Consider the following 19,379-nt stretch of genomic DNA (forward strand, 5'->3'; position numbering starts at 1 on the left):
AGTTGTGGAGACTGGGGCAACTCCAGCTGCAGTGGTCTCTCTTGTTGGAGAGCATGGGCTCTAGATTCCCAGGCTTCAGGAGTCGCAGCTTGAGGACTCTAGAGCTCCGACTCTAGAGCTGTAGTTGAGATGCAGCTCAGACTTAGTTGCTCTGTGGCATGTGGAATTTTCCTGGACTAGCGATCTAACCTGTGTTGCCTGCATTGGCAGGCGGATTGCTAACCACTGGTCCACTAGGGAAGTCCTTACTGAACTCTTGTGCTGTGCCTAGCATAGTTTGATCACGTTGCCTAGATTATTAACTCATTTAATCCTGATACCACACTACAAGGATTAACATAGTGTGGCTTACCTGAGCCTGGCACTCAGATCTCTGTGTACTGTCCCTTTCTATCATGGTCTGTGCTCCTCCTCACCCCTTCCAGTTTTCCTAGGCCTGTAGGAGGAGAAAAGTGACATTGTGAACTTCATATAGAAGAGAAGTTGGCTGTAGGAAACTTGTGGTTTGGCCATCCATGGGTCTTTGAGCAGGCTGCTTCCTTTTAGGTCGTGATGGACTGGGGTAGGTATGCTTGTGGACCCCCTACGGACCAGGCTGTGCCTGTAGATAGGCCTCATCATCATGGCTGAGGGGGTCCAGGTGTCCAGCTCGAGGCAGCTCCCACAGCAGCCTGGCAGACTTGCTCAGTCCCTGCAGGGCTTTGGGCAGATGCTGAACGCCCCTGCCCCCCATGCCTGGTTTCCTTCTGTGGTATGGCCCTCTAAACTTCCATTTGCTACCTACAGGATGCGCTGTGAGTGGTGCAGCATTGTTTGGGAGTGACACAACTTTTAAAACATTTATTTATTTATTTGGCTGTTCCAGGTCTTAGTTGAGGCCTGCAGAATCTTCCATCTTCATTCCTTGTGCCATTCGGGATCTTTAGCTGGGTCCAAATGATAAAGATCCCGAGCGGCACAAGGAATGACAGTATTCTGGCTTGGAGAATTCCATAGACTGTATAGTCAGTCCATGGGGTGGCAAAATCGGATACAACTGAGCAACTTTCACTCCCTGGCCAGGGAATTTTTTTTTTAATTGGAGTAAAACTCATTTATTTATTTTTAATTGGAGGATAATTGCCATACAACGTTGTATTGGTTTCTGCCGTACAACAACATGAATCAGTCATAATTACATATATGCCCTCCCTCCTGAACCTCCCTCCCACCCCTAAACTAGGTCATCACAGAGCACCAGGCTGGGTTCCCTGTGTTATATAGCAACTTCCCACTAGCTATCTATTTACACATAGCAGTGTATATATGTCAATGCTACTTTCTCATTTCGTCCCATCCTCTGCTTCCCCTGCTGTGTCCACAACTGACCAGGGATTGAACCTGGGCCCCTTGCAATGGGAGTTCGGAGTGTTAGCCACTAGACCATCAGTGAGACTAGACCAGTGGGAGTGAGACAACTTTGAGTCCCATCTCTGCAACTCTATTGCTGTATGCCTTAGGCAAGTCACTCCCTTCTTTGGGTTTCAGTTTCTTTATTCAAGGGCTTCCCTGATAGCTCAGTTGGTAAAGAATCTGCCTGCAATGCAGGAGACCCCAGTTCAATCCCTGAGTTGGGAAGATTCACTGGAGTAGGGGATAGGCTACCCACTCTGATATTCTTGGGCTTCCCTTGTGGCTCAGCTGGTAAAGAATCTGCTTGCAATGAGGGAGACCTGGGTTCAATCCCTGGGTTGGGAAGAACTCCTGGAGAAGGGAACGTCTACCCACTCCAGCATTCTGACCTGGAGAATTCCACGGACTGTATAGTCTATGGGGTCACAAAGAGTCGAATATGAGCAAGCAAAGTTGCAACTGAGCAACTTTCACTTCTTTATTCAAAACTACAGTCCGAACAGGTTACACTGTTGCTACAAAACTTAGAGTTGCCTACCAAATAAAAGCCTGAACTTGGCATTCAAGGCCATTGTGCTCTGGCTCCAGTCCTCTGCAGCACCATTTCTAGTCTCTCCGAACAAACCCTTCGCTCTAGTTAATACTCTTTTAGCCACATTCTGTTCCTTCAGACTGGAATACCCTTCCCTCTACTCATCTTTCAAGATGCAACTCAGGTGCCTAGGTACCAGCCACTGTTATGAGCTCTGTACATGTATTATCTCAGTGGTCCTCAAGCTTTAGTGGTGTGTAAATTCACCTGGAAGACTTGTTAAACCGTAGCTTGCTGGGATTCACCCCCAGAACTTTTGATTCACTGAATTTGGATTGACCTTGAGAATTTGCATTTCTAACAAGCTCTGGTTATTGGACCACCTCTCAGGTGGGGAAGCTGTCCAGGTTCTGACCCCAGGACATTGTTTCAAGACATTCTGTCCCCAGCTTCAGGGCTCAGCAACCTGCAGATGGTATGGTTGATCAGTTCCCCACATAGCTGGCTAAGATCCAGCTACATCCTTGGGCCCACAAGGCCTCAGACTCCCACTTAGGTCTCCTGCTGCCCACACCCCTGCCTTGATCTGCAGCCCGATAAAGGCTGATCCACAGGCAGCAAGACTCAGTGAGCTTGGTTCCTCTTCTCTTGTGCTCTCCCCAGTGGTTCCCTGCCCCCTCCAGAGCCCTGTGGCCATGACACAGCTGCTTCTGCTTCTTGTGGCTCTCCTGGTCCTGGGTCATGTGCCGACAGGTAACATCACCCTGTGTGTGTGTGTGTGTGTGTGTGTGTATGTGTGTGTGTGTGTATGTGTGTATAGAAATGAAGGACAGATTCTCAGCTGCTGGGGGATAGAGGAGGCCTGGATCAGTGTTTAAGTTCTGGCCTCACCACTGACTTTGTTGGGCAGTTTAGAGCGAGTTGTTAAATCAGACTGCACTTCAGTTTCCTCAGTTTAAAAATGGGATTCACTCAACAAATATTCATTATGAAAATATTTACTGTGTGCCAGGCACTATTACAATTTCTGGGAATCAAGCAGTGAAAGCAAACAAGGTTCTTGCTTTCATGGAGCTGATATTTTAGTCAGTAGAGACAGAAAATAACCAAATAAACATATAATATGTTAGGTAGAGATAAGTACTATGAAGAATAAAAGCGAGACAAGGGGCTAGTGTGTCAGGGGCATGGGGAGAGTGATGGAAAAGCTGATGGGGTGGTGAGAAAGGGCTCCGATCCTTTTTTTTTTTTTTTAAAAAGCTTTTTATTTTGGAACATTTCAAGCTTACACGAAAGTAGAGAGAGTGATACAATGAACAAGGCAAGTTAAAAATCTGTTTATTATGGAAAAATTTAAACTTATACAAAAATAGAAAATAATGTAGTGTTTTTAAAAGAACCCTTTTTATTTTTAGAAATTTTCAAGCATAAAGAAAAAAAATAGTATAAAACCTCACATGTATCTATCACCCAACTTCAACAGTTAGCAACTTGAACCAGCGCTGTTTTGTTATTCATCTGCTGCTTCTTCCTCAGTGAACTATTTTGAAGTGAATTTCAGATCTTTTATATGAGGGAAGCATGAGCAGAGATCTGACTACAGTGAGAATACAAAGGAGATTATTGCAAGCAGAAGAACCAGGGAGGCAGGAGGCGATAGGTGTGCTGGAGGAGAGGTGAGGAGGCCAGGGAGGCCAGGGCGAGGGGCACAAGGAGAGTGGAGAAGGGTGAAGTCCAAGATATGAGGAGAGGACAGCAGATCATAGAGCAGAAAATAATAACCTCTGTATCTCAGGATTGTTGGAAGGTTGAAATGCAATGATATATGAAGAGCAGTTGTTGTAGGAACTGCCCTCCCCTGAGAGTCAAGGTCTTGCATTCTGGTTCCAGACCCACCACTTACTGGTGAGGAGTCTGGAAAATCCCTCCCCTTCTTTATCTGGAACCAGAGGGGCTGGCCAGAGTGAGCCCTGGGTGCTCCAACTCTCTAAGCTGTCATACTGATAAACCTTTCCATTTATTGAACATGTACTGTGTGCCTGGCACTGTGCCCTCTGAAAGAGAGGTCTACAGATGAGGAATCTGAGGCCAAGGTCACTCATCTGGGAAATGGCAGAGCTGGGATTTGGACCCAGGGAGTCTGAGCTGGGTTCACACCAAACTGTTAACCATTGCACTGCATGCCCCCTTCGGAGTGTGGGTTCTTTGCCTCATAGAAATTTTGATACCAGCTCTGTATCATTGTAAAATTCTCTACCTTGGCAGGACGTAATGGGCTGAATAACACTTATGGGTAGGCCCAGGGGATCATGGGAGGATTCCTTGGGATGTCTTTTAATCCAGGGAGAGGCAGGTAAGCTTTCCCCCTCCACCTCCCACTCAACCTCAGTTCTTTTGAGTTTCTGGGTCATATATCTGGAAATAGCGCTGTAACAGGCCCATCTAAGTGGTCCTCCTCTCTCCTCCCTTCCCACACTTGTCCTAATTGCATCACAGCACCCTGATCACTTATTTCAGGACACTTACTGCAACTCTACTTATTGTATATATTTGCTTGAGTTTTAATCCCCTTTTCCCAGTTGACTGACAGTTCCTTGAGGGCATGGCCACGTTGTCCCTGTGTACTCCCAATGCCCCATGTTTGTTGAATTTATAAATGAAGGAGCTGCCCCTCATCCCCCATGCTATGACCAAAAACCCTTGGAAGGGATATTGACCCAAAGTCTTAACTTTTTCATGGCCTATTTTTTGGGAAATTTCTTCACTAAATCCTAACATTAAAAAGGTCCCTATGTATAAAATACAGTTTGAATAATGGTTACAAATGTGGACTCTGGAGCCAGATGGTTGTGCGACCTGGGACAAAGTTGTTAACCTTTCTGTGCCTCAATTTCCTTACTCATATACTGGGAATATAACAAGACAAACTGTAATCTAATACTGCTGTTATGAAAAGTGCTTTGAGTGTATTTGGGGTGTGGGTTAACGTGGACGAGAAATTCGTCTTTGACTTGTAACCAGTGGTCTAAATTGTGACGAATGGGTTAAACTGGACTGAGAATGTGGTTTAAACTGTAACAGGTTGTCTTATCTATGACTCATGGTCTAGCCTGTTACCTGTAGTCTGACCCTTGACCTGTGGTCACAGCTCAATTTATGACCTGAAGGCTGCTCTATGAGCACAGTCTAAGAGCTAACAGTGGGCATGTGTTCTACCTTGTGGCCGGTGGTCTAATCGGTGACCCTGTTCTGTAGTAACATCTGCGACCAGTGATCTAACCTGCCCCCGCTGGGTGGCTCTGTGACCCTGGGCCTTCCTCTGCATAGGGAGAAGTGAATTCAAACGGTGCTGGAACGGCCAAGGGGCCTGCCGGGCTTACTGCACGAAGTATGAAACCTACATGCATCTGTGCTCGGATGCCACCTTGTGCTGTCTGCCTTATGGACTCAAGCCTGTCAAGACTGAAAAGGTCTAGCTGGTTCTGGGACTGACACCCTTGCCCTCCAGTAAAATACAAGCTGCCAGCTGTGTCCTCTTGTCATTGCCTCGCCACCCTCAGGGCTGGAGTGAGGGGTGGGGGAGGTCCAGAGTGTGGGAGGGATGGAAGGATGGTTGATGGAAGGAAGTGTATTGCCCAAGGAGAGTGGGCTCTAATAGCCACTGTAAATGGTTCCGGTCCAGCCTGTAACACTTTCACTCTAATTCTGGAAAAATCACTCAGCTTCCATAAGCCTTTCCAGACTTCTCATCTGTAAAATGGGGATAATGATACTATCAGGAGGTTAGGAGTTTATACAAGGGATGCAAAAAAGAAAGGTAGAGTTAATAGTAATGATAACAAGAGTTAAGTAATGGGAATAATTAGTAAGTAATAGAGTTAACAACAAGCTTCTGGTGTTCAGAATGGGATAGTACATTTGGGTTGAAGGGTGGAGCCTGCTGAGAGTGAAAGGATTTTTCTATGCTCGTTTATCTTCTATGTTAATATTTCAAGAGTCTGCTCAGATGGAAAGGACCATGAGGATTTTCTGAAAGCAAAGTCCAATGCAGGGGACACGGGTTCAATCCCTGGTCAGGGAACTAAGACCCCACATGCTGCAGGGCAACAAAGCCCAGTGAGCTGCAACTAGAGAAGCCTGAGTGCCATTTGCATGGAAGACTCAGAACAACCAAAAACAATAATAATAATAATAAAAACCAAGACCTGCCCGTTCCTGCCCCCAAACCCCTAAAGTACTTAACCTCAGAAGACATTTGAAGCCTGGAGCCTGAGGATAGTCTTGGCGGCTTCCTGCTGTGCAAGGTGTTAACTCTTTAGTTTCTGGTATGAGAGGGATCTGGGAATCCCTGGACCAGACACAGGAAGCTGCAAGTGAAGGGGGAGACACCCGAGGGCTTGGGATGGTAGCTTTTACCAACCAACCAGGAGGGAAGCAATGCGTTATTTAATAACAAAGCATACCACCAGAACATCAGTCCTTGCCCTGCACCTTCCTTAGTTTCTGGGTGGTCCAGACCAGAGGTCCCCAACCTCATTGGCACCAGGGCCCAGATTCACAGAAGACTAGGTTTTCCATGCATGACGAAAGGGCTGGTTTCGGGATGATTCAAGTGAATTACATTTATTATGCCGCTGAAGATCTGACAGGAGGTGGAGCTCTGGCAGTATTGTGAGCGATGCAGGAGTAGCTGTAAACACAGATGAAACTTGCTAGCCTGTTGCTCACCTCCTGCTGTGTGACCTGGTTCCCAACAGGCCACGGACTGGTACCGGCACGAATCTCTGGCCCCGGGAATTGGGGACCCGTGCTCTAGACATTGAACCTATTGCCAGTGGGCCTGTTTTAGAACCCAGTGTGGTAGAGGTGAGGTGGGCATGGTGTCTAGAGCCTAGAAAGAGGATAAGAATCCCAGACATGGCCACAGGACCACAGAGATCTGACATGGAATGGGGGTCAGTCTCCTGTTCTTCCCCCAGGCCTCAGTGAGTCCGAGAGAGGCCAAAACAGTTCACCAGCAACTTGACTTAAGTGGGAAGCAGTGGATGTTTTCGACGACAGGCCCAAACTCTCCAGACTCCAGCGAATGCCGGCCAGCACCATACCAGCGAACCTCCTCGCTCTTACCCCGCCACTGTGTTTGGGAGGAGCAGGGAGACAGAGGAAGAATCCAAAACCTCGAGAAATTTTACCAAAGAGACTAAGTCCCTAAGAACTCAAGAAACCTCAGGAGACTATTTAAATTGTTGAATTAAACTGGATTGAACTAAATTTAGATCTGCACTCAGACTCCCCGGCCCTCCCTCTCACCCTCCCCGAGTTGTTTTACAAAGAATACAGAAGCTGTGTTTTCTTTGTACACTCCCAGACATAGTGCAAGGGAATTTGTGACTTTTCTTGGAGGGAAGATGGTAATGATTTCTAAGTGAGGAGTCAGACAGACTCAAGTTCATACTCTGCCACGTATAGGCCACAGGCTGTGCCAGTGGGGCGAGTCACTTCCCCTGTCTGATACCAGGGACCTTCTGTGCAAGATGGGCGCAATGACAGCTTTTTGTGGGGTAGCTGTGGGGTCAGAGTGGATTGTCTGGCCCTTCATAAGTGCTCAGCAAATGAAAGCTGCAGCAACCACTATCGTGTCTACGGAGCGAGAGACACGGCACTGGCCTTCTCCGTGGAATTTCAGACCTACCGAAAATCTGCAAGAACAGTACAAAGATTTCCCATAGATCTTTCACCCAGACTTCCCAAATATGAATATTTTACCACTGTAACCTTTTCATTTCCTCCTCTATGTATACGTGTATATATGTATAAATATAGGCAGGCATGCTAAGTCCCAACTCCTTGAGACCCCATGGACTGTAGCCCTCCAGGCTCCTCTGTCTATGGGATTCTTCAGGCAAGAATATGAGAGTGGGTTGCTATGCCCTCCTCCAGGGAATCTTCCTGACCCAGGGATCGAACCCATGTCTTTATGTCTCCTGCATTGGCAGGTGGATTCCCCACAACTGAGGCACCAGGGAAGTCCTGTGTTGGATCTTTTTGTTGAATCATGTGGAATCTTTCATTGAGGTTCATGGACTCTTGGGTTTATTTGTGGGTTTATTTGCTCTGTGGCATGTGTGATCTTAGTTTCCCAACCAGAGATCAAACCTGTGTCCCCTGCATTGCAAGGTGAACTCTTAACCACTGGACCACCAGGGAAGCCCCACAAATATAGTTTATATAAGTGTGTGTATGTATATATATATATATATCAGATATGACAGCCTTTTATAGAGAAATAGTTTTGGATTTTTGCTAGAAGCCAAAGGCATTTTCTTACATAACCACAGTACAATTATAAAAATCAGGACATTAACATTCACAAATTTCTGTTGTCTAATCTTTATCTACAGAAAACCCCTGGATCACACATTCCATTCAGTTGTCATGTTCCTTTGATCTCTTTTAATCTGGAACAGTTCTTCATTCTTTCATGACATTGATGGTTTTGAGGCATCCAGGCCGGTTGCTTTGTGAAATGTCCCTCAGTTTGAGTTTGTCTGATGTTTCCTTATGATTGGCTTCAGCTTTGGCATTTTTGGTGGGAATTCTACTGAAGTGATGCTGTGGGTCTTTCAGTCATGTCAGAGGGCAGCCATTGTCCTTCCAAGACTGAAATAGGACAAAACAGATGAGACGTTTCTAAAGTTTACACACGTGCAGGGCTATTTCCCACCTGGTATCCTAACAGACCCTCATTTAAGCCTACATTCAACCTCCTAAATCCCAAGGATGCATCTAACAAGCCAAGGAAACAGGGCAATTCTAGGGCAGAAGATTCCTCAAGATACTTTATGAATGAGGTTCCAAGCCCAGAGAGACAAAGTGACTTGTCTAAGGCCACACAGTTCTCAAGGCACACAGCTAGAGCTTGGACTTAAAGCTTTGGACTTCAAGTCAAGACTAGTTTTGAAGTAAAATAGGAGCCACCCATTGGTAGGACGGGCCAGTGTGAAGGGGAAACGTTGGGAGGAAGGGAGCTCCATGGCACTGGAGATGTGCAAGGTGAGCCAAGTAGGTGGGGGATGTTAGAGAGGAAGTTTTGCTTTGATATAGGTGCTTAGACATACTATTCAGAGCATAGACATTCCCAAAGAGTCACTGAATGGCTGAGTTAAGGATAATAATAGTATCAGTTAGCCTTTAGCAAGTACCAACTGCTTTATATATATCATCTCACTTAATTTTCACAGTTGTTTGATATTATTAATAGTTGTGGCACTCGGGATCTTGGTTGTGGCATGTGAACTCTTAGTTGGAGCACATGGGATCTAGTTCCCTGACCAGGGAATGAACCTGGGCCCCTGCATTGGAATCTCAGTGTCTTAGACACAGAAACACCAGGTAGTCCCCTTTTTGTACTTTTTAAATAACATTTTTTTCTTATTGTAAAAATGATACATGTCCACTGGAGAAAAGTTAGAAAACAGAGAAGCACAAATAAGAAGGCAAAAGTCAATATTTTCACTATACATATATATATAAAAAAAAATCCATAAAAATGTGATTTACAGATAAAATGGAGTCAAATTGTACATTTTTTGTGTGTCTTGGTTTTTTTAAACTTGTCTAAGTATCATGAACATTTTCATTTGTGCTTTGTTTTCCAAAACAAGATTTTTAGCACTAAAATGCCTCTGGAAATTTCTTTAAAAATTTCAAACTTTCATAACTTGAATAATATGCTTAGAACACATTGTGGAAAAATAAAACATAGATGAGCTTCAAAATATTCACCACTTTTTCATAATCCTTGTTAGCTTTTGTTACATACTTTGTCAGAATGGATATATACATTTTATATAATCACTAAAAATTATATACATATTTTAAAAGTTACATGATATATATAGTGCACATATACAAAATATGTAATATTCATATATATGTATTTTCACATGCATCAGGGTTTAGAGTAGAGTTCAGTTAGAATGGAGGTTAGAGGAGTTTCTCATCCTGCTGATCAGATGGATCCCTTCCGGCTTACAAGAAAGGAAAAGAACAAAGTTAAAATGATGGATGCTGTAGGAGGCTCAGGGTGGGATTGGGGGACACCCCACCCCCTTCCCCACCTGGGTTTTTGATGGCAGATGGTTGAGTGGACTTTTTGTACTGGGCCAGGGCTACATTTAAGTCTGAAAGCCAGGTGACAATCACATTTGGGCCAAATAATTCTTTAAAAAATTTTTGTTTATTTATTTTAGTTGGAGGATATTTACTTTACGATACTGTGATGGCTTTTGCCATACATCAGTATGAATCAGCCATAGGCATACGTGTGTCCTCTCTACCCTGAAACACACCACCCCCACACACCCTTCTTTTCCCTGCCCACCTCAACTCTCAACTTACTCTTGAATCAGGACATTGCCTTTCAGGAGACTGACAGAGATAGTGAGGTTTCCTCCATCAGTGGAGCACATTGTGTTTCCCTGGTGATAACACCAAAGTAAGTGATTGTTTATCTTTAGGGGCCATTTTAATGAAAGATAAATATCTCTATGCAGTGGAATTACACAATGCAGTGTGATGTCTTCAATGACAGATATTTTCTGTGTGTAGGGATTGGGAGAAATCCCTTCTCCTGTTCAGGCAGCCACTGGCTCAAGGAGGGATTCTCCTGGCTTATTTAAACTGCTATTGTTCATATTTGCAAGACATTTATCTGACAAAGGACTCATTTCCAGAATACACAAAGAAGGCTTACAAGTCAGTAAGAAAAGCAATGTAATAATGGAGTGGGCAATATTTAAATAGACATTTTACAAAAGAAGGTGTATAGATGGCCAATAAGCCCGTGAAAGATGCTCAAAATCATTAGGCATCAGGGAAATGCAAATTAAATTCATAGTAGGATGTCATTACCTACCACCAGCATGATTAATATAAAAAAGACTGACCATAATGAGTGTTGGTAAGGATATGGAGCAACTGGAATGCTAATACATTGTTGATGGGAATGTAACGTGGACAACCATTTTGGAAAAATAGTTGCAGAATTACTTACAAGAATAGAAATATGTACATATGAAGACTTCCCTAGTGTTTGTGGCAGTTTTATTCATAGTATCTCATAACTGGAAACAACATGTGAATAAATTGAGTTACATCCATATAATACAATAATAATAAACAACAATAACAATATACTGAAGCACACAGCATGAATTAACCACAAAAAACCATTATGTTAAACAAAAGAAGCCAGGTACAAAGGTGTACACACTAAATGATTCCATTTACGTGAATATTTGAAAAGGCAAACCTCCCAAATGCCTATCAACAAATAACTGGATTAGGAAGATACAATGTCTATCAAAGGATTACTACCCAGTCATAAAAAAGAACAAAATACTGCCATTTGCAGCAACATGGGTGGACCTAGAGAATATTATGCTTAGTGAAATAAGTCCAACAGAGAAAAACAAATATATGATATCACTTGCATGTGAAATCTAAAAAGTAATAAAAATGAGTGTATATACTAAACAGAAACAGACTCACAGACATAAAAAACAAACTTATGATTACTAAAGGGGAGAATGGAGGGGAAGGGATAAATTAGGGATATTGGATGGACAGATACAAACAGTCATATATTAATATAACATAGATAAGCAACAAGGATTCACTGTACAACACAGGGAATTATACCCATTATCTTGTACCAACCTATGATGGAATTTAATATGCAAAAATTCTGAATCACTATATTGTACACCTGAAACTACAATATTGATTATCAATTATACTTGATAATCAATTAGAATTAATATTGTGATCAATTATACTTCAATTAAAAAAAATTTTACTTGAAGAGTCAGATCAGTTCAGTTCAGTTGCTCAGTCATGTCCAACTCTTCACGACCCCATGAACCGCAGCATGCCAGGCTTCCCTGTCCATCACCAACCACCGGAGTCTACTCAAACCCATGTCCATTGAGTCGGTGATGCCATCCAACCATCTCGTCTTCTGTTGTCCCCTTCTCCTCCTGCCCTCAATCTTTCCCAGCATCAGAGGCTTTTCAAATGAGTCAGCTCTTTGCATCAGGTGGCCAAAGTATTGGAGTTTCAGCTTCAACATCAGTCCTTCCAATTAACACCCAGGACTGATCTCCTTTAGGATGGACTGGTTGGATCTCCTTGCAGTCCAAGGGACATTCAAGAGTCTTCTCCAACACCACAGTTCAAAAGCATCAATCGGATAGATAAAGGAAAAAAAAAAGTCAAAACTAAGTTGATGCTGAAGCTCCAATACTTTGGCCACTTGATGCGGAGCCAACTCACCGGAAAAGACCCTGATGCTGGGAAAGGTTGAAAGCAGGAGGAGAAGGGGGAAGAGAGGATGAGATGGTTGGGCGACATCACTGACTCAATGGACATAACTTTGAGCAAACTCCCAGAGATGGTGAAGGACAGGGAGGCCTGGTGAAATGGAGTTGCAAAGAGTCTGACACAACTGAGCGACTGAACAATAACAATCAAGTTGATTTAAAAAGTAAGAAAATAAGTTGAATACAAAACCAAAACCCCCACTATCTCTCTCTCAGCACATGTAGTTCAATTTGGGTAAATTATTTTGCTTGTGATGCAGCTCCATTTGTCTCAAAAAAATTGAGAATCCAGGGAGAGACTTAATGGCTAGATCAGATTCTCAAAGGGGAGATACTGCCCTCTAGGGGTTACTTTGGGAATTTTCTGGAGGCATTTTTTGATCAAAGTGAATGCGACCCCTGCTGGAATTTGTATATTGAGCACCTGGGAAGCCCCCGGCATCAACATGAGTGACTGTCCTGGAAAGTGAAATATTGACCCATTTCCCAAACAAAATTCAAATGTGCTGCTAGATCATTTACTTAGGTGAGAACTCGTCTGTAGTTCTCTAAGTCCAGAATCTAAGACTGTTTTGCAAGTATTTTTTGCCCATTGAGTTTTCCTGGAATGAAACTACCACGTAAATCAAGGAATGATTATATTTTGTTTTGGTTAGCACTTTATCCAAGCTGTTTACCATTTTGCAAATTCAAGACACAGATTGCAGGCACTTTAGTTTGTTTTTGAATTTGCATATGTAACACATTCATTCCTTGGGGCCTGCTCCGGGAGTTGGTGATGGACAGGGAGGCCTGGCGTGCTGCGATTTATGGGGTCACAAATAGTCGGACACGGCTGAGCAACTGAACTGAACTGCACTGCACTCATGGTATGTACAAGATCTGACTGCTTCATTCTATTTTTAAGTGTATTTACACACTGAAATGGGCTTCCCAGGTGTCTCAGTGGTAAAGAATACACCTACAAGTGCAGGAGACTCGGGTTTGATCCCTGGGTCGGGAAGATCCTCAGGGGGAGGAAATGGCAACCCACGCCAGTATTCTTTCCTTGGAAATCCCCTGGACAGAGCAGCCTGGTGGGCTACAGTCCATGGGGTCACAAAGAATCAGACATGACGAGTGACTGAGCACACACACACACATTAAAGTACGTATAAGTAGTTTCTCTTCTCTTCTTTTATATTATAGTTGATTTTTCTTGAAATTTTGTGAGTAGATAGGTTACAATATGGGCTTCCTGGTAGCTCAGCTGGTAAAGAATTCGCCTGCAATGCAGGAAACCCCAGTTCCATCCCTAGGTTGGAAAGATCCCCTGGAGGAGGGCATGGCAACTTTTTTTTTTTTTGGTTAAAAAAACTTTTCTTTTTTTTTTTCAGTAAAGAATCTGCCTGCAATTTGGGAGACCTGGGTTGGGAAGATCTCCTGGAGGAGGACATGGCAACCCACTCCAGTATTCTTGCCTGGAGAATCCCTATGGACAGAAGAGCCTGGTGGGCTACGGTTCATGGGGTCCAAAAGAGTCAGACACAACTGAGCGACTGAGCACACACACACAGAGGTCAGATGATACCTAAATTTTTGGATCCAGGATATCTCACAATTGAACCACTGGATCCCCTGAACCCTTAGGAGATTCTGCTCCATTTCTGAATACATAATTAGAATAGACATATTTTGTAGCTGGAGGAATTTCACGTTGGTTCCCTGTTCTATGAAGTGAGGGCTCTATTATGGTAGACAGGGACAAGTGGGAGCCACCGAAACATTCCCTACATACTATAGTAGAGAACCAATAACAATAACATTTCTCTGGGGAATTGCAGGGACTACAGTCACCATCAAAGACTTGAAGATGCAAGGATATTGATTCTCATCACATTCACATTCTATTTTTCCCATATGCCCTGTGCAAAAGGCAGATGGAGCTCAGAAAATGACTGTGGAATCTATCATCTATCACCTATCTATCTACCTAAACAAAGAAATTTCTTTTCAAAAGCCCATTCCTTATCACTTCAGTACAGCATAGGAGTAAAAAACAGTCACACAGCAAGGATTAGCGTTAACTAATTCAGATGGGGATTCTAACAGAGAGAGAGGTGGTAGAGTAAATACCTGAACTTTACTCCCTCCTCCAGAAATCTTGCTGAGGTTACCCCACTTCTGAAACCCAACTGGAGGCCAGAAGTAAGAGATCCTGTTGATGCAGGGGGTCAGACAGTTGGATGGAGAAGGATGGAGAATGGAACTGGAGGGACTGGAGGCGGGAAGGAAGGGTCTCCCAGCCTTAGGAGTTGTAGCCCCTTCCTGTAGTTACTAACCTGTAGATAACTTTAACTTCATTTTTGGCTCAAGTTTTCCAACAAATGTGTGACCAATTTTCAGTATTAAATCCTTTTAATAAAAAATACTTAGTCTGTTTTTTGTTTTCCTGTCTGTACTCTTTCTTTTGGGCTTCTCTGGTGGCTCAGAAGGTAAAGCATCTGCCTGCAATGCAGGAGACCTGGGTTCGATTCCTGGGTCGGGAAGATCCCCTGGAGAAGGAAATGGCAATCCACTCCAGCACTCTTGCCTGGAAAATCCCATGGATGGAGGAGCCTGATAGGCTGCAGTCCATGGGGTCTCAAAGAGTTGGACACGACTTCTTTAGGTAAAATAAAACATTTGTTTTCATGCTCAGTTCTTTGACAAATAAGCCTAATGTATATTCAGTGTGGGCTTCCCAGGTGGCTCAGTGGGTAAAGAATCTGACTACAGTGCAGGAGACACAGGTGATACAGGTTCAATCCCTGGGTTGGGAAGATCCCCTGGAGGAGATCATAGCAACCCACTCCAATATTCTTGCTGGGAGAACCCCACGGACAGAGGAGCCTGGTGGGCTACAGTCCACAGGGTCGCAAAGAGTCAGACACGACTGAGCAACTGAGCACAGCACAACACATATTCAGTGTACCTTTATCACATTCTCATGGAGGGCAATAAACACAATAAAGAAAAAAATATGATAGATGCTGAAACATACTATGGAGAAATTCAAGCCCAAAAGAAGCACAGGAGAGCCATTTTTGAAGAAAATTTTAAAATAAGGTATTTGGTGCAGGCTGCAGTGCGAAGAATTGATGCTTTTGAACTGTGGTGTTGAAGACTCTTGAGAGTCCCTTGGACTGCAAGGAGATCCAACCAGTCCATTCTGAAGGAGATCAGCCCTGGGATTTCTTTGGAAGGAATGATGCTAAAGCTGAAACTCCAGTACTTTGGCCACCTCATGCGAAGAGTTGACTCATTGGAAAAGACTCTGATGCTGGGAGGGATTGGGGGCAGGAAGAAAAGGGGACAACAGAGGATGAGATGGCTGGATGGTATCACTGACTCGATGGATGTGAGTCTGAGTGAACTCTGGGAGTTGGTGATGGACAGGGAGGCCTGGCGTGCTGCGATTCATGGGTTTGCAAAGAGTCGGACACGACTGAGCGACTGAACTGAACTGAACTGAACTGCAGTGAGAAAGTGATATATGAACAAAGACCCAAAGGATGTTAGAGACAAGTAGAGGATTGGGGATGACAGTTTCAGTCAGAAGGAACAGCAGCTGCAAAGGCCTTGAGTTGATGAAACAGAGCAGGAGCCTACACATAGTCTTTGCCTCCCATATCTTCAGCCTGTTTTTGTCTGTGGAAAAAACTTCAGCTAAAGAATAAGTTTAATCGGAGAAGTGAGAAAATGCAGAAATAAAAAGAATCCAACAAGACTAAATAGTCATTTAAGCAAAATCAAGGACCTCCTTCTCAAGGGCTATGGATAATATTCTAAAGCCATAGCCTGTGAGCTACCTTGTTTTACTGAACTCCCCTCCCGCCACCTGCCACCCCCATTGCCAACATCCAAAATATAAAAAACTTTCTTTTCTGCCAACCTTGCTTCATATTGGCATTTGAGTGACGAGCAGCTGGACTGCACTTTCAGTTACATTGGGATGATGCCTGGTGTGTCTGAGGACTAGCAAGGAGGCCAGGATGACTTGAGTGGAGCGAACCAGCGGAAGAGTAATTGAAGATGAGATCAGAGAAATAATGGATCCAGACTGCATGGAAAGGAGGGCACCCAATAACCAAATGGACAAAAGCAGTCAGGGGAGACTGGACTGAAAGAACAATAAAGGTTTGGGGATTGATGTGCTGCCTGAAATGGATTCTCTGCCATTAGTATCTACATTTGCAAAACAATTTTTAAACTTGGAAAGTCCTTCATGATCTAGCCCTTGTCCACCTCTTTGTTTTCATCACATACTATTTCCTTATTCTCTTTTAAATAACATCTATTTTCCTTTAGCCTTTTTTCTCCTAATAAGCATTGCTCATTTACTTTATTGAGGTATAATTGATATATAATAAACTGTACTAATTTATTTATTTTTAAACTGTACTAATTTAAAGTGTGCAATTTGATGTCATACATGGCATCCATATGAAATTATCACCAAAAATCAAGATAATGAACTTATCCCACCATCCCCCCAAATTTCCTTGTGCCTCTTTGTAATCTCTTAATACTCCCCTCTGTTTCTCCTCCTCTTACCTTCTGTCTAGTACTGATGTACTCTTACTATAGATTAATAGTTTCTAGAGCCTTTTACTTGGAGAAGGCAATGGCACCCCACTCCAGTACTCTTGCCTGGAAACTCCCATGGACGGAGGAGCCTGGTGGGCTGCAGTCCATGGGGTGGCCAAGAGTCAGACACGACTGAGCGACTTCACTTTCACTTTTCACTTTCATGCATTAGAGAAGGAAATGGTAGCCCACTCCAGTGTTCTTGCCTGGAGAATCCCAGGGATGGGGGAGCCCGGTGGACTGCTGTCTATGGGGTCGCGCAGAGTCGGACACGACTGAAGTGACTTAGCAGCAGCAGCGGAGCCTTTTACTACTGGAGTCATACAATATATTTATTTTTGTGTGTTTTATTTGGCATTATTATTTGGAGAGTCAGCCATGGTTTTCTAAGATTCAAAAGTTAATTGCTTTTATTGCTGGGTATTCTGCTATACGGATAAACCACAATTTGTTTATCCATTCACTTGTTGATGGACATTTGGATTGTTTCCCTTTTGGGCTACCACAAATTAGGCTGCTGTCCACATTTATGTGTAAAGTCTTCATGTAGACCTATGTTTATATTTCTTCTGGGTAAATACCTGGGTATGGAGTGGTTGGATCTTGTGGTTCATTAGACTTTTAAAGAAACTGCCCAACTGTACAAATAGTGTAACTCCAAAGTGGTTGTACTGTTTTACATTCCCACCAGCAGTGTATAAGCGCTTCCACTGCCAATGCTTGTTCCTCATCAGCAATCATTATGATCAATTATTTTAATTTTGGACACTCTGATATATGTGTAGTAGTATTTTATTGTGATTTTAATGTGCATTTCTCTAATATGTATCCATTTTCATGTGCTTATTTCTTACATGTGTAATTTTTCAGTGGTGTCAGTTCAAATATTTAGCTCATTTTGTTATCAAATTTTGTTTCCTTATATCGAGCTTTGAGAGTTCTTTACATAATCTGGAAAAAACATTTTATAGGACATGTAATTTTCAAATATTTTATTTTCTGGGACTTTTAGCTGATTTAGCTTTTCCATTTTTTTGTGTTCATAGCTTTTATCTTCTTTTGGAAAAACCTGATTTTTATTATACATTGAGAAAGCAAAGTAATATTTAAAAAAATATAAAAAGTAAAAAACAAGAAGACAAGAAACATCTCTATAACTACCACCCAGATAAAAAAATTAGAATATCAGCATTACTTCTTGCAATTCCTATATTCTTAGAATTAACCATCATCTTATATTTGTGCTTTACAGATAGTTTTGTCATCTATGCCTATGTCCCCAACAAAATATTTGTTTATCTCTATACAATTTTCAACAGATACTGGAAAAAATTCTGTTAGTTTTTTGATTGGAATTTCAATGAATCTAGGAAACAGTGTCCGAGAAGGCAATGGCACCCCACTCCAGTACTCTTGCCTGGAAACTCCCATGGATGGAGGAGCCTGGTGGGCTGCAGTCCGTGGGGTCGCTGGGGGTTGGACATGACTGAACGACTTCACTTTCACTTTTCACTTTCATGCATTGGAGAAGGAAATGGCAACCCACTCCAGTGTTCCTGCCTGGAGAATCCTGGAGACGGGGAGCCTGGTGGGCTGCCGTCTATGGGGTCGAACAGAGTCGGACACGACTGAAGCGACTTAGCAGCAGCAGCAGCAGGAAACAGTGTAGAATTGACATCTTTAAAAAATTGTTTTAAAAGTCCTTATTGAAATTGTTACAATATTGCTTCTGTTTTTATGTTTCGGTTTTTTGGCTGTGAGGAATGCCAGATCTTAGTTTCCCAACAAAGGATCAAACCTGCACCCTCTGCATAGGAAAAAGTGAAAGTGAAAGTCACTCAGTCGTGTCCTATTTTTGCAACCTCGTGGACTACACAGTCCATGGAATTCTCTAGGCCAGAATACTGAAGTGGGTAGTCTTTCCCTTCTCCAGGGGATCTTCCCAACCCAGGGATCAAATCCAGGACATATATATAGATATAGATATAGATATAGATATAGATATAGATATAGATATAGGAAGGTGAAGTCTTGCTCACTGGACTGCTAGGGGAGTCCCAGAATTGACATCTTGAAGATACTGAGTTATCTAAGTCACAAAATATTATGTCTTTATTAATTTAGGCTTTTTATAGTATCCTTCAATAAGGGCTTCTGATACTCTCTATAAAAATTCTTGAACATGTTTTGTTTGAAATGTTCACAGTTATCAGAAAATACTTTTTCTTTTTGGTTGTTAATAGTTTGATTATGTTATGTTATTTTGATTCTCTTTGTGTCTATCTTGCTTGGAGTTCACTAAATTTTGTGAGTCTATGGATTAATACCTTTCCACAATTTTGGAAAATTTTCAGCCATTGCCTTTAAAAAACATTTCTTCCCAATTCTCTTTCTTCTCCTTCTGAGACTCCAGTTACCTATATGTTAGACCATTTGGTATTCTCCCATAAGTTTCTCATGTTCTG

General features: G+C 42.8%; 1 protein-coding gene and 1 long non-coding RNA gene across 2 annotated transcripts; one reads left to right on the forward strand and one right to left on the reverse strand.

The window, feature by feature from the left end:
* The first annotated feature begins 2,619 nt into the window (after positions 1 to 2,619).
* Positions 2,620 to 5,442, forward strand: DEFB124 (defensin beta 124). The gene is made up of 2 exons (XM_045162585.1): positions 2,620 to 2,677; positions 5,252 to 5,442. Exons 1-2 carry the CDS (start codon positions 2,620 to 2,622, stop codon positions 5,398 to 5,400), a joined length of 207 nt encoding a protein of 68 aa, XP_045018520.1. The 3' UTR covers positions 5,401 to 5,442.
* A 2,744-nt stretch (positions 5,443 to 8,186) lies between these two features.
* On the reverse strand, positions 8,187 to 10,408 carry LOC123329068. Its single transcript, XR_006544211.2, has 2 exons — positions 10,325 to 10,408; positions 8,187 to 8,584 (listed from the first exon to the last, which is right to left on the reverse strand). It is a non-coding gene; the product is annotated as an uncharacterized LOC123329068 (long non-coding RNA).
* Positions 10,409 to 19,379: the final 8,971 nt, after the last annotated feature.

The sequence above is a fragment of the Bubalus bubalis genome, chromosome 14, assembly GCF_019923935.1.
Source record: "Bubalus bubalis isolate 160015118507 breed Murrah chromosome 14, NDDB_SH_1, whole genome shotgun sequence".
NCBI lineage: Eukaryota > Metazoa > Chordata > Mammalia > Artiodactyla > Bovidae > Bubalus > Bubalus bubalis.

Bases quoted from the DNA above. Each gene is read 5' to 3' on its own strand.
- DEFB124 (XM_045162585.1), top strand. From the start codon at position 2,620: ATGACACAGCTGCTTCTGCTTCTTGTGGCTCTCCTGGTCCTGGGTCAT. The intron at 2,678-5,251 runs GTAACATCACCC...TCCTCTGCATAG, and splicing joins CCTGGGTCATGTGCCGACAG to GGAGAAGTGAATTCAAACGG.